Genomic DNA, 16,410 nt, shown 5'->3' with positions numbered 1-16,410 from the left:
GTGCATACCATACACACATTGATACTTTTTTTTTATTTTTTTTATTTATAAAAAGATAAAATAGCTCCTAAACTAACTTGATAATAATTAAAAAAAACCTTTGTAAAAAGGAAAAAAATCCCTTTGAGGTTAATTTTAATTTTTTAACTTTCAAGTGTATTTTGGTTGTTTCATTATGCATTTTGTTTTTATTTTCTATGTTTAGTCAAATACTAAAGTGCCCCTCATTTTACATGATAATTATATAAAAAAATTATGAAAGTAACAAATTGCTACTTGAAGCTAGTTTTAATTTTTTTTTAATCTTAAAAGGTATTTTGGTCATTTTATTGTGCTTTTGAAAATGTAAAAAGACTTACTTGCTCCTGATAAATTTGATAATGAATAATACACCTTGCAAAAAGACTTTAATGTTTAATGTCTCCAATAGTTATTTTTTATTGTTTTTGGTGTGAAGGACAAAATTATCATTATATTATTTTGAAGAACAATGTTTTTTTAGTTTAAGTTTATAGTGTTTTTTCCCAGGCCTGTTAGCTTCTCTTAATATATGTACTCTAGCCATCGTTACATTATATTATTACATATTATTTTACATTTAAGAGAAGTTACAACAATATTTTTAGATACATTTAGAAACCTCTTTAAGCTTTACAATTTCATCTATAAGTTTTATTATTTTTAAAACCAAAGTATATAAAAAATATTTTTCTAACAATTTATTTAGGACTTTCAATTCTTCCTCAAGGCATATTGTGAACTGAACTTGCTTATTATATGTTACTGTATATGCTTTATAGTCAATTAATTGGTTATATGTGATTTTGATTTTGCTCATGATAAAACATATTTATTATTAATAAATACTTTTTTTAATCTTTAATATTCATTTATGTTTAATTAATTTATATAATATTTTATTAATAAATTTAGATTAAAGATAAAGTCTTTAAGATAAAAAATAATTTGCAAAGAAAATTATAAAAGTGGTAAAATGGTTAAGCTTTTCATGATCAAGTTCATGGACTATGTCATTATATGGTGGGATCAATTTGTGTTAAGTTATAGAAGGAATCATAAAAGGCCTATTGAAACTTGGGGTGAGATGAAGGCTATTATAAAAAGATGATATATTTTTAGTCATTATTATAAATAATTGCACTAAATATTGTAATATTTGAGCCAAAGTATAATGAGTATTGATGAGTACCACATAGAGATAAAGATCATGATGATTTGACTAATGTAGTGGAGGATAGGAAAACCACTATAGCTAGGTTCTTGAATGAAATGAATAACAAAATCATGAATATTATGGAGTTAGAAGAAACGGTGCACATGTCAACAAAAATGAAGAGATAAATCAAATATAAAGGTAGTTCACGACCAAGCCAATTGTTAGGTTTTTCATCACCTTGAAAACCTAATTGGATGGCTTATATACGGAGCTACCTAATCTCAACTGAATATAAAGGAAAGAATCAAGACTCTAAAAGAGAAGAAGGATATCTCTAATAATAATAGAGGTAAATCTAAAACTCTTATATCTCGTAATCATGACATAAAATATATTTGTTTTTTAGAAGTCGAGCAAGTTGTTTTGTAGTATTCAAACAAGTGAGCTATGGTTATAAAGGCTAATAGTGAGGTTGTAGCCAATAGGGAGGTTAGTAATGAGGAGGAGATGCCCTCGACTTAAAAATGTTAGTGATGATTATGTTGAGCATCTAGTTGAGAGAGAGGTATTTGTGGTGAAACGAGTACTGAATATACAAGTTAAGGTGTGAGATTTGGAGAAGCAATGAGAGAACGTATTTAGCATGTAATATGAACATTAACAGTTAGAATTGCACTAATTTAACTTGTTCATGTATATGGATAATTGAACTTACATACTATAAAACACTTTATTACATTTAAATTATAGTTGAATGATTATGGAGAGATAAAAGTGCTTAAATAAGTTTTAGTTGCATTATTTATTAGAAAGTATTGTGATTAAGTGTTACGTGATGTTGTGCCTATACATATTAGTTATTTGTTGTTAGGTAGGTCTTGACAATATAATAAGAAAGCTATGCATGACAATGACAAGTTTAAGAATAAATTTTCTTTTATGAAAGGTAGGAGTTTCTAGTTCTTGTTTTTTAACACCTAAACAAGTTTACGAGGATTAACTAAAGCTTAAAAAGAAGAATATGACTGAAAATAAGAGTTTGTATATGAATGAGAGGTTTTTTCATAATATTCTCTTGGCTAGCAAGATTATGCAGGGTTTTGATGGAGATTTTTTATTTTAGGTTGATAATGGTTTATAGGTTTTTCTTCATGTTCTAAATTCGAAGACGAATCATCTTGAAGAAAGAGAGAGAATGATATGATTCAATAAAAGGTTGAATAAAAAAATTTGATTTTTTACATAATTGTGTCTACTTTTTAATTTTATGCTATTAAGCATAACTCTTAATTTGATCATTGGATCAAGTTGAAGTTTTACTAAGAAATTCCAAATATATTTTTACATACCGAGTTAAAATTTCAATTCAATCAGAATTCATGAAGGTTTTGCAAAACTAGTCAACAGATACAATATGAATTTTATTATTTATGGACTTTTAACTCGTGAATTTTTTATTTGAAGATGATTCTTTTCTTTATAATGCAAGGATATTCAACAACTTATTTTTATAAGTTTTCTAGTTCTACAAGGATCTTTAATATACAATAATATAGTTTTAAAGTGTGGTAAGGATTTCTTAATATTCCAAAATCCTTTTTCTTACAAGGATTTCTTATTTATCCTAGTTATAGAAGAAAATAAGGGCTAGAATATTTAATGACATATTACTTTAGAGTGAATTAATTCTTTATATTAATCTAAATTATTTTAAGGTTTTATTTGTTGTTTTTATTTTATTATTTGGATATTTACATTCATTTTAGGGCCTGCATTTTAGTTTGGCTTTTTATTTTATCCAAAATCAATATTTAGAATTGTTTTAGACATTAAGTTTATGTTAGTTGATCATTAGTTTGACTTTTAACCCAATAAGAGTTCATTAGAGTTATTTAAGAGGACTATATATTATTTTCTTAACTATAAAATTCAGCAGCCATGATTTTTTGAATAAACTTATATTTTACATGATGTAACACTTTTCTTTTTGTTAAGACAAAGAACAAATTTGACTTATTAAAATATAATTGATACTGTGGTGTCTTTGTATACTTGAAGTTCTTAATTCTATATAATCAATGGGTCCAAGTTCAATTTCTAATATCTTTGGTTCTTAGATACATGTTTATCTATGGACTAAAACATCTACCACAAGCTTGGTTTTTGGCTTTCTGAATATATCATCTACGTTGTTGTGAATTTTTGGATCTTTATATCCATAGAGTTTGCATTAATTGGTATCAAAGCTAGGCTTTGAAAATCTTATTATATATTTTTGAAATTTTTATTTTCTTATATTCCACATTTAAATTTGTATTTGAATTCAATATCTTACCTTTTCTCTTGTTTACAACAACTGCTATAAAAAAATTATAGTGTTCTTGTTGTTTTCATTATTATCCTTATATATCAGTAACAATAATTAAAAAAAACTTATTATTAATAAGAACTTTATGAAAATAAAGATTCAGAAACCCATGAAGAAGTAAAAGACAAACCTAGAAAGCCAAAAATGTAGTTTGTGGTAAATAAACTTGACCCTTATAAAACCTAGAAACTCAAAAAATAAGTTGCTAAATATTCTTTATTATGAGAAAAGAATTTTTCCCAAATAGAAAGTCATAAGTTAAAAAGTAATAAATAACAAAATTTATATTACATATGCTGACTTGTATCACAAGACTTTCTTGAACTTGCTTGATATGAAATTCTAACCCAATGTAGAAAAATATATCTAAAAATCTTAGTGAAAGTTTAGTTCGATCCAATTGTTGAGTTAAGAGTATAAAATTAAACAATAAACATAATTATACTAGAATGTGAATTTCTTTATTCAATATTTTGTTGTATTGTATCATTTGAGTGTTTCATCCATCTATTATTATAGGTGTAAGAGAAAAGATCATATTTTTATCTTTGTAATAGTTTATGCTTTTAAAAACCTCTTAAAACATTAGTTTACTCAAAATTATCCTTTTATAAAAATGGACACATATAAGTTGAATGACTTATTATAGAGCAAACTCCACACATTCCTAATTATTTAATAATACCTATAACTATTTGTTGAACTAAATAAATTAGATTAGCAAGTTGTTGCTCAATATTTAGATGTAACACTTACCTAGTTCATCTTTTTTCATGGTAATTCTAATTAATTGTTAATTGTTTAGAATTAACCACCATGTTATTTATGAAAGTATTTAATATTATAGGTGTCTTATCTACTACATCTCTTCCACTTATATTTGTTATCACACTCATTTCCATTATCAAAATTCATTTATAAAAATATTAAACCAAAAGTTGCTTATTAATTTGTCAAATGCCATAAATTTCTTTCTTAATGTTTATGGCACTAGATGTAAGGAAATCTTTTCAGGAAAAAAGTTTCTTCATCTCATTTCACATGGTAATAATATCGGATGGTAGGTAAAACAACCATTTTTTTATGTTGTTCCCTAAGAAGAATAAAAAAAATCTTAATTCTACTTATTTTTTTGAGATTATAATTAATTTCATGCTTGAGTATAGTACATGTAACTACTTAATATTCTTTTTTGGATCTTCATTTATCAATTCATGGAAAGTTAGTATAAGATTAATTATTTATAATTTAAGTTCATAAGCAACATCATATCATATATAATGTAAAAATATTGCTCATCAAGAAATTGGTGCTACCAACTCCTTGCGAGTTTGGTTATTTATTGCCTTTTGGTTATTTATTTTCATCTCTTCCTCTTTTCACTTAGTTGGTGGACTAGCTTCAAGGATAATATACAATGCTTGATTGAATTTGAATTGAGTAGGTGAAAGATATGCAAACCACTCATTTGATCTTTAAATAGATGATGAAAATTTCAAGATTCATTTAAGTCATTGAGCATCCTTTCTAGTACATTTGGACATTTATATAATATTAAAAGAAAATAAAACCAAAATTTAATTAAGGTGAATATAAAACATAAAACTAAACAAATAATAATGTAACTAGAAAAAACAACCTTGGCAACATGATGCTAAATTTGATAATAATAAAGACAATAAATCAAATCCTTGTATTAAATAATATTATCATTGAGTATAGTAGCAAGAAAAATGATATAAGAAACTATTTTTAATTAATAAGTTATTGACTCCAAGACCTAAGAAAAATTTTAATATTATTAGTAAAGAATATAAAACAAATTTTTTTTTTTAGTCGTAGTCATAGTCTTACATAAAATGGGAGGGGAAGGGGGGATTTGGAGATGGTTTGGTATATAAACAAAATGATTGCAAATTTGTTGTTAATTTTGCAACCCTAAAATTCAATTACAATGTTCCTAGCAAACACTTTTTTTTTTAGTGGTGTTTCCCTAATGCTTATAATATTTATTTTAAATAATAATACTTGATCTGATTTGTATTTTGGTCTTTAATAATTGGTGAGAGAAATTATTAGCTAGTTCTTTTGCTGCCATAAAAAAAAAAAGAAAAGGAAAAAGAAAGATGGTTTCCATATGATTAACAAGAAGAATTTATCAATGGCGGTTAAGTTCCAAGTCAGAATCCAAAAGATCTAATTGGGTTCTTGAATTTAATGTTTTTAGGTTTATAAATAAAAAGGTGTTTCATTGAAAATGAATTTTGTGATAATTTTTAAGCATTTAAAGGGAAAAATGTTAAATTTGAATTTGGAGCTAAAAGCTAAAATTATTTTTCATCTTTTAAAAAAAAAATAATTTACAGTTTCTTCTTCTTTCTCTCTATTTTTTTAAAAACTAGACACATGCATGGAAAGCTATTAGATCTTTTATTTAGATATTAAATGATGGAACATTAAATTTTCTAATTAAATAAATATTTTAATACCACATGGTAATATCATAATCTTGAAATAAAGTTGATTATTTCATGAAACATAATAAATGAACCTAATGCACATAAAATTATTTTTTGATTTTTATATAATTTCTTACAAATTAATTATTATTTTATTTTTCACAATACAATCTTATAAAAAATTATTAAGTAATTTTAACTTCAGAGGAAGATTTGTAGAAAATATAAATAAGAAGTAGCTAAAAATTATTTAAAATAATTTAAAAAATATATATATTTTTTAAATTTTATTGTATTTTAATTTTTTTATTTGTTAGATCTAATCTCTATTATTTTGATTATTATTTATTTTATTTGAGGTAATTTTTAAAATTAGATAATTTTTTTAATTTCATTCTTATCCAACCTTTTAATTTGTAAGATTTATTTCTTATTATTTTAATAAATTTTTAAAAATATTACCAAGTTATTTTCCATGATATAGCCAAATATTAGAAAATATTTTTCAATTTATTTTTTATGATATTATTAAACATAAAAAATAATTTAATTTTTAAAAATTTATTTATTAAAAATTTATATTTTAAAAAAAATTATTTTTTAACAAGCAAACAAAGTTTAATAAAAAAAAAAACTCAAAGAAACCACTAAAATATTTTGTGTCTTTTCTTCATTAAAGAAACCAAGGCATGCTGTAAGAGGCAGAGGCGGGAGGCTTTGAGAATTTGAAACCTTACCCTCGATTTGAAATATGAACAGATCCAGACAACAAAGACAAACAGTCCCTCTTTTATTTCTATCCTCCAACTCCCTTTACTAATTCTAGCATCCCAAATTTCTCCCTCCATGGAGAAGAGGCATTGTCATCCGTCCTCTCTCCATAACTCATCGCCGCAGGAATTCCTCTCCTCAGCCACAGAACTCAATCTCAAAGTAAAATCCTCAAAACGAACACTCAAATCCTTAATCCACTCAATCCCCTCCTCTTCTCCTCTAGCTTCCTCTCTCCTTCCCTCTCTGCATACTTTCATTTCCGATTCTATCCTTTCCTTCCGCCACCCCACCAGTGCCCCTCCCTTTAAAAAACGCCGTCGATCCGGCCGTAAAAATAATACGTATGAAGAAGCCAATCTCAACCTCCACGAACAACAACAACAACAACAACATAATCTCGAGAAGCTCCACCTTCTTGCCCACGTTGCTTTTCTATGCGTTTCGCATCCCAAGAAGGTGTTTTCGCCTCGGGATCTGTTGCCATCTGTTCAGTTACTTCATGACAATTTGGTCTTTCTTGAGTCGCATTCGAGTTTGTTGTTGGAGATATCGAATTTATGTGAGATTTATTGGAGGGAGAACTTACAGGGGAGAGAAATGTTGATTTCACAGTCTTTACCATTCCTGGTTTCGCGGTCTTTGACATTGAAGAAGAAAGTGGACGTTCATAGAGTTTATGCTTTGCGTGAGGCTTTTACATTGTTTGATTTCGAGGATGAGAGCATTGAGGATTTGAAGATGTTGTTGATTCGGACTGTGATCGCGCCGATTTATTTGAAGACTGAGGATGGGAGGAAGTTCTTGGGGTTTATTTTTGGGTTGAGTATGCAGTTAATGAAGGAGGCATTGGCGATGATAAAGTCTCAGATTGCATTTGGTAGGAAGTCCATCCTGGAAGCATATGGAGTGGTGTTGTTTCGGGCATGGAAAGGGGTTGATGGGGTTTTGAAGGAGGAGTTTGAGGGTGGGTTCCTACAGGGTTTGATTGAGGGCTCGATATATGCGAATTCCAGGGTGTTTGCAGCTTCTGTTAGGAGGGTTTTGGGTGGGTTTGTTAGTCAAAGGATTACTGATGGGGTTGAAAAGTTGCTTTTTAGGCTTGCTGAGCCTGTGATATTTCGGTCCCTCCAGGTAAACCAATTCTTTTATCCCATGTAAACTTGATTTTTAATGATAACATATCTGTTTGGAATAAATTATTAACTAGCATGTAGCAGTTTGTGTTGGCATGTGAAATAAATGTAATATTAACTTGGTAGCTGTTGCTCATACACAATTGATCTTAAGGATGCAATTGTTCTTTTCAACTTTTCTAATTCATTATTGGTTGGTTTAGATAATTTGATTAAAGAATTATGAGATTGTTCTATGCACGTTTTGACAGGTTGCCAATTCAAATGTTCGTCTTAATGCATTGCATTTGCTTTTAGATTTTTTCCCGCTTGAAGATCCTGATGCCATGAAAGAAGTAAAAGATACACTGCTTGATAAGCAGTTCTTTTTAATGGAGAGATTGATCATGGATGATTGTCCAGATGTAAGAGTTGTTGCAGTAGAAGGTTGTTTCCGTGTCCTTCATCTATTTTGGGAAATCGTCCCCTCATCAACCATTACAAAGCTGCTTACAAAAATATTTGATGACATGTCACACGATATATGCAATGAGGTTAGGCTTTCGACGGTGAATGGCACTATTTATTTGCTCGGAAATCCACAGTCTCATGAAATTCTTAAAGTTCTTCTACCAAGATTGGGGCATCTGATCCTGGATAGTGCTCTTTCTAGTCGTGCTGCTGTCATGGATCTCCTCCTCCTTATAAGGGATATCCGATCCTTTCAATTTAATAAGGTATTGCTTTGCATTAACATTTTTGTATTGTTTTTGGCATCTTCTCCTGTTACTTGGTTGGGTTTATTCTTACTATAATAGTATATCTCTCATTGGCTGGCTGGCGCTGTTATTATAAAACTGCAGGTGGTTGGTTTAGATGTGTTATTATCAACACTTGCAAGTGATCATTCTCAGGTTGCACAGAGGATTACTAGATTGCTTATACCATCATACTTTCCCTCGAAAGTTAGCATCGAAGAGGCATGCAATCGTTGTGTCACTCTTATTAAAAGGTCTCCCATGGCTGGTGCAAGGTTTTGTGAATTTGCTATGTTAGAGGGGGCATCTCCTAAGTCTCTCATGGAGCTTGTCAGAGTGTTGATCGGTTTGGTTTTGTCAAATGAAAAACTACATGCAGATCAGATTGAGGGTCTACTTATTGCTGCTGCCTCCCTATGCAACAATCTAGTCAGTGAGCCTTGCTATAAGAATGCCCTTAAAGAATTTTTCACCGGTGGAAAAGTAAAGTGCTTGTTTGCTGCTGCATCCACTGGGCATGCTCAACCATCTGTACTCAACATTTGTTCTGTTGTTTCACCTGATGATGTTGCTGGGCTTGTTGAAGAATGCATGAGCCTGGTTACTAATTGTTGCGGATTACCAAAGAATGTGGAAATGCAAGCTAAAGTAAGGTCCGCTCACAGATTATTGTTGTCTTATAGTGGCTTTGATGATATGTTTGATTCTTTAACAAACCTTTTGCAAAAAGCTGCCTATCGTTGCCATGTTAAATTTGGAGTTGAAATACCAAAGCAGAAAGTTTTCCCTGGGAAAAGGAAGAAATGCAAGTCCTCAGTCAAAATCTCAGCCAAGAGGAAGCATGTAGGTGGGAAAAATTCAACCACTTTTGAGTATGATTACTCAATTTCTGTTGGAATTGCCTGCCAGATTAAAGACCTGGTTGTTTCTGAGGACTCTCGGGAAGCTATTTTAGGGTCCCAAGCTCTAGAATCGTCATTTCTTGCTCTGAAGGTCATTTCAGAGGCCAGCATTGAGCACTGCATCTCCTGCGAGTATATGGACACATCACCTGTTTTGGCGTATTCAGCTCTGGCCTTGCATATGAGTCTTCAAAATATAAGCATTAGTACAAATGATAGTGGCAGCAAGAACAGTGAGGGGACTGACTCTTCATCAATTGTGGAGGCAAGTTGTACTTTTTTTTTTCCTTTCACTTTTGTTTTATTGAAGTCTCTATTCTCTATGACTCTCCCTTGTATTTTTGTCTTTGACCAACAAATCATTCAATCCTTATGTGATTTTGTCAGTTTTGTGTTGCTTAGCTTACATTCTATGGCAATACCTGAATTTTTTATTTTGCAAGAAATTTAATGTCCCTTTTCTTCACATTAGACCTTGAATTTAATTTCCATCTCTTGTTCTGCCAAGGAATTTATCATTCTTTACATGGAAACAGTGTAACATCCTGAAATCAATGGTCCCCTATTTTCCCAATGCCATCAGCACAAGCATGCTGGTTTAATTCTCTAGAGCTGCCACTTTATGCAAAATCTTGAAGCACGACTGTGTTTCTTGAATATTCCTCCCAGAACCCTACTTTGGCGGGGACCATATCAGACATTGGTTGCTTATCAATACAAGCATTATGATTTGTGGCTGCCAGTTGTTGATTTGAGACCTGGTTAATGAGCTCATTGAAAGTATTTTTGTTTGAATTTTAATAATAGGCATCTGTAGACAATAGGTGTTCTGTACTAATATACATGTATATCTTTCTCATTTTGTAACTGTGGTAATCATAACAGTTGAAAGTATTATAATTTGTAGCTGCCGGTTGTTGATTTAAGACCTGGTTAATGAGCTAATTGAAAGTATTTTTGTTGTTTGAATTTTAATAATAGGCATCTATAGACATTAGGTGTTCTGTACTAATATACATGTGTATCTTTCCCATCTTACACCTGTGGTAATTATAACAGACTGTGTAATCTTCATGGATTTTTTAATAGAGTGCATTTTTTAACTGTACCTGCTCCTTTGTCAGTTGTGACTTGCTCACATATGTGCTTCAATTTTTTAGAATGAGGAAACGTTTGTTGATGTGCTCTCAATTCTGTTTCCTCTAAATTTCATTTTCTTCAGACGGTGTTGGACCAGACAGTGGATCACCTTCTTAATTGTATTGATAAGCTGCTCGGAGAAGTTAACATTGGGGAAACTCAAGCAGACGCATCTATTTCAAATGATGATGGTGAGTGATTAAGGAAAATATAAATAAATCACCATCCCTTTAGCGCTGCTGTTCAATTTTAGAATATTAGTGACTGCAATAGCATTATAATTTGAATATCTGCGTCTTACATGAGATCTCATCATGCAATATTATGCTTTTAAGGTCTCCATCATTCTTTGTTTTTCATTAGAGAGAGGAATCACCTTTATTTAACGATGACTTTTTAACATTACGTAGGATCTCTCTCTACAAAAGAAAGGGGGATGTCAAATAAGGTGAAGATGCTTACTGCAGTGCTAAAGCTCATAGTTGATTCCATTGCAATGAGCCTTCTATCTCGTATTCATGGAAGGTGTTTGAACTTTACATCTGAATATTTAAAACACATCATCTTTGCATTAGAGCACCAATCTATTGAAAAACTGCAATTTAAGGAGGATGAATTGAAAGATTTTTTTCTGTGTCTGAAGAGCTCCTTCAGCTATGCAGCCAAGTTACTCAATCTGATCCTTCGTGACACCAGTGAAACTTCACCACTACTTCCAGAAGCTTTTGATCTTGTCAATGATATGCTTGATCTAATCACCTCAATTGAATTGCACTTGGGCTCTGGTTTTTCAGCAGGCCTGGTTGCTGCAGCCAAGTCTTGGATGCCTGATCTGATTCTTGCATTGGGATTTCCGTGCATGCTAAACAAGACTCAATTAGCAAGCACATATATAACTGCATCAGATTGCATTAAGTCTGGTTATCCATCGTGGCCTATAATTTTAGCAAAGACTGAGCTTTATGAAATAAGAGAAGGTAACCCAGAAGAGGTGGATGATATAACTTCCCAACCAGAAGAATTCCGTGTGTTTAAGAAACTCATGGAAATGATAGTTTCACTATTGAAGGGGAAGTTTAACATTCTGGATGCAGTTGGAGTGATTTTATTGACTGGCTCTGTTGTTGGCCTTGAAAGGAAGGACTTTGGAGTAGTATTGGGACTTCTACATTTTGTCTGTGTGAAGTTAGTTGGAGAAGAAGACAGGGAATGGAATGAACTGGATATGATGTTGGCTTCTCTGCCAGAAATCTACCCTCAGATCGAGAGAGGGATTGAGGAACAGAGTGACGAAAATGCAAGGCAGAAACTATGCAGTGCCAGGATGTTGCTTGATCATGTTTGGTTTTATCATCTTTATGAAACCGGGAGGTTTTCTGCTATGAAAGAATAAATGGAACTTCTGTAAGAACTTTTATATTTTAAATTCTATGCTGAGTATATGCGTTGCATCCCATTTTATTTCATTCTGCAGAGGTTGAATGAAATGACAGTCGTTCCTGTTCTTTTTGTCACAAATATCAGATTTCAATGTAAAATTGTTCTCTTTGTTTCATTTTCTTTCGAAATGAAGAATTTAGTCCTCTAAATACATGTAATAATCCCTAATTTACTGTCTCTAATCCCTGATTTGTAGTCTATAATAAATACAATAGATATAAGATATTCTGTTACAATTTAGTTGCTATGTATTGTTGATATTCTTGCTATAATATACACTCACATCCCCCTTTAAATTGATGTTGGCCGATCAATAAGCATTAATTTGTCAATCATGAGTTGATGTTGAGGCCAAGACAAGGCCTTCGTAAAGATATCAGCTGTCTGATTCTCGGTGAAAATGTGAGGTAATGTAAGAATATTATGATCAAGAGCTTTATGAATGTAGTGACAATCAACTTCAATTCAATATGTTTGGTGTGTTTATGAAACATAGGATTAGTAGCAATCTGAATTGCACTTGTGTTATCAGCATGAAGAGGTGTAGGTGTGCTGAGGAAAACCAAGTTCACGTAGCAAACCCTGGAGCCACACAATCTCAGAACATGCGGAGGACATAGCTTGATACTCAGATTCTATGGAAGATTTTGAGATTCGGTCTTGCTTTTTGCTTTTCCATGAAATTAAAGCATTTCCAAGAAACATACACCACCCAGTAACAGACCAACATGTATCTATGTACCCTGCCCAATTTGCATCACTATAACCTATTAATTGTAATGAATTATTAGCAGGAAAAAATAATCCTTGCCCATATGTGCTTTTAAGATAGCAAATAATTCTTCGGATAGTAGCTAAATGAGGTTAACGAGGAGCCTGTAAAAACTAACTTGTACTGCAAAAGAAATATTTGGTTGAGCAATGGTTAGATAATTCAAACTTCCCACTAATTGCTTGTATATGGAGGGATCAGGTAACAAGTCACCATCATTCTGACAAAGTTTTAAATTAATCTCAAGAGGTGTAAGAACATTATTCCTTGATTTAAGACCGCCCAAGAGAAGAATCTCTTGGGTGTATTTGTGCTGATGTAGAGAAATCCCATTGGACATAGAATGCACTTGTAGACCAAGGAAATAATGAAGGTGTCCCAGATCCTTCATATGAAATTCACTGTTAAGAGAACACTGCAAATCCTCAATAAGTGGAATGTCAAATCTTGTAATGATAATATCATCCACATATACCAGAAGAGCAACAATATCAATATTAGTTTGCTGAAGAAACAAAGAGGAATCATATTGGCTCTGAATAAATTTAAGTTTCAGAAGAGTAGTGCGAAATTTTTCAAACCATGCCCGTGGTGCCTGTTTTAGACCATACACGGACCGTTTCAACTAGCAGACTTTATCAGATGGGTGAGTAAACATACCAGGAGGAGGAGTCATATAAATATTCTCTTTCAGGTCTCCATGTAAAAATGCATTTTTTACATCCATTTGACGAAGTGGCCATCTGTTGGAAGCAGTAATTGCCATAATAGTTTGTATGGTAGTCATTTTAGCCACAGGTGCAAATGTCTCCTCATAATCAATATCATATGTCTAACAATTTCCAAGAGCCACCAACCATGCTTTTATATCGTTCCACAGATCCATCAGGTTGGAATTTAATAATGTATACCCAGGTTGTAATTTAATAATGTATACCTATTTGCAGCCAATAGGTCTAAATCCGGTAGGACAAGAAATAATATCCCATGTGTGATTATCCTGAAGAGCTTGAAGTTCCTCTTTCATGGCTTGTTGCCAACATTATTGGGTAGAAGCCTGGGCATAAGTCTTAGGCATAAAAGTACTATCAATAGTAGTTGTTGAGTATCCATACCTGTTTGGGGTATGTGAAACTCGAGTTGATCTTAGTTGAGGGGAATGATCAGATGTCGGTTCCGTGTCCGGAAATGGCAAAATGGATGGTGGATGACGTCTTTGATATACAATTCCTAGCTTAAAACATTCAAAGATATAAGATGGACTATTACCATCAAATGTTGGAAGCTGGATAGGAGTGGATTTTGTAGAGGGACAAGAAGGGAACAAATTCTGATTTTCAAAGAAAATCATATTTCAAGAGATACGAATTTTATGAGCACTTGCATCATAACACAAACTCTTTATGAGAATTACTGTATCCTAGAAAAGCACAACGAGCAGCTTGGGCTGAAAGTTTATTATGTTCAGTAAATGGTAAGTGAACAAAACAAACACACCCAAAAATATGAAGAGAATCATACTCAGGAATAACACCAAATAAAATAGAGTATGAAGATGCAAAGTTTAGAACTTGAGAAGCCAAACGATTAATTAGATAAACAGTTGTTGACAGAGCTTCTACCCAAAATTGAGTAGGTACCGAAGAATCAATTAATAAGGTGTGAACAACATAAAAAAGATGACGATTCTTATGCTCAACAACTCCATTTTGTTGAGGAGTGTAAGGACAAGATCTCTGAGAGAGAATCCCTTTGTTTTTGAGATATTCCTGAAATTCTTTAGACATATATTCCCTCGGAGCCAGAACGAAGTATTTTAATATGAGCAGAAAATTGATTTTCAACAAATACAACGAAAGCTTGAAATGTTGAGAATACATCAACCTTAGATTGGAGAAAATATATCCAAGTGAAATGACGGAAATCATCAATAAATATGAAAAAATATTTATACTGAGCATGAGAGATAATAGGGCTTATGCCCCATACATTAGTATGAATAATTTCAAAACATTTAGAAGCACAATTTCCATGTGAAAGAAATGATAATGCTCAAAAATTTTGTTGAAAAGGAATTTTTATTCCTCAAATATCCATGTTTCATAAGATGAGTCAATACATTAGAATTGGGATGCCCCAATTTCTTATGCCAAAAATAAGGATTATTAATGACAGTGAATATCACAGTTATTTTCTACCATTTGACCAACAGAGAGTAAACTTGTGGATAATTTTGGTGACACAAAAAATATTGTTGAAATAAGACCCTAAACTACCAATCAACAAAATCGGCAGATTATCACCATTTGCTACCTGTATATGCTGATTACCTATATATTTTTGCACGTTATACAACCCATTTTCACTGCTGGTCATTTGATTCAATGTTGCTGAATCCATTAACCATTGTTTATTATGTGCTAAATCCAAGGGAAAGTTAAGTTTATTTTTCTTACCAGAAATCCCAAGTGCACAGAAGGAAAATATTATCATCTGCTGCACCATCTCAGGAGTAAGAGTGCTCGATGATGAAGATTTTGGTGCTGACGATGAGGACATGGCTGTGGCAGCCATAGAAGCAACCTTTAATTTTGACTGCACAGTAAACCCTTGTCGATTCTATGGTCGTAGACAACATTCCTTGATTACATGCCCCTCTTTCTTACAATAATTACAGAATTTCTTACTATAATTTCTAGCAATGTGCCCTAATTCTTTGCAATTAAAACACTCACACCCCTCTGTCATCCCCTTCCTTGAGCCATGTAAGCCATATTCATCTTTGTAATAGTGTCCTAAGTCAACTTGTGTTGAGTGGCGAGTCGTTGTTTTTCCCGTAATAGTTCCCCCAAACATTCATCCAAAGTGGGTACTATACTTTGGTTGATCAAGCTAGCTCTCACGCCCTCAAATTCTAGTTGGAGCTTCATCAAGAACTGTTCCTTTTGGCTCTCGGTATGAACAAAATATAGTGCTTTTAAACTCTCCTTCGGTATTTTAGAGTAAATTATGCCAGTGTATATTCACTTCACAGGTTTAGAAATCCAGCATAGAATTGTTCAGTTGAGAGATTACCTTGTTTGTAATTGGCAATACTCATTTCGACTTAAAATTTTTTAGCCGAATTGTTTTGGGAATAGATGCATCTGAAGTAGTCCCAAATCTCCTTCCTTGTGCTAAACGATCGAAGATTGTTGATCATATGGGGTATAACAGACCCTAGTATCAAAGAGACAATTTTCGCATCTTTGATAGTCTATGTACTTAGCTCCTGTGGATCGATTGGTGCTGGTGAAGATTGACACGACGAAAAGATTGATGTCTTCTCCCAAGTGCAGGAGTGTCGAAGTAATAAATAACCTGGCAAGACCGGGGTCGAACCACAGGGAGGTTAATTGTACAAACTATAAATAACAATAATACAACAACAACAGTAATAATAATAGTAAGAACAGCAATAATAATAATAATAATAATAATAATAATAATAATAATAATAATAATAATA

General features: G+C 32.0%; 1 protein-coding gene across 1 annotated transcript; it reads left to right on the top strand.

The window, feature by feature from the left end:
• Positions 1-6,744: 6,744 nt before the first annotated feature.
• HEB1 (ARM repeat superfamily protein) lies at positions 6,745-12,199 on the top strand. Its single transcript, XM_011012940.1, has 5 exons — positions 6,745-7,909; positions 8,163-8,627; positions 8,754-9,815; positions 10,773-10,881; positions 11,101-12,199. Exons 1-5 carry the CDS (start codon positions 6,851-6,853, stop codon positions 12,081-12,083), a joined length of 3,678 nt encoding a protein of 1,225 aa, XP_011011242.1. The 5' UTR covers positions 6,745-6,850; the 3' UTR covers positions 12,084-12,199.
• The last annotated feature ends 4,211 nt before the right edge of the window (positions 12,200-16,410 follow it).

This window comes from Populus euphratica, unplaced genomic scaffold, assembly GCF_000495115.2.
Source record: "Populus euphratica unplaced genomic scaffold, PopEup_1.0 scaffold789.1, whole genome shotgun sequence".
In the NCBI taxonomy this organism is placed as follows: Eukaryota; Viridiplantae; Streptophyta; class Magnoliopsida; order Malpighiales; family Salicaceae; genus Populus; species Populus euphratica.
This window is presented reverse-complemented; position numbering and strand designations above follow the sequence as displayed.

Coding starts and splice junctions, on each gene's coding strand:
- HEB1 (XM_011012940.1), top strand. CDS start 6,851: ATGGAGAAGAGGCATTGTCATCCGTCCTCTCTCCATAACTCATCGCCG. Junction 7,910..8,162: donor TGATATTTCGGTCCCTCCAG/GTAAACCAATTC, acceptor ACGTTTTGACAG/GTTGCCAATTCAAATGTTCG. Junction 9,816..10,772: donor ACTCTTCATCAATTGTGGAG/GCAAGTTGTACT, acceptor CATTTTCTTCAG/ACGGTGTTGGACCAGACAGT.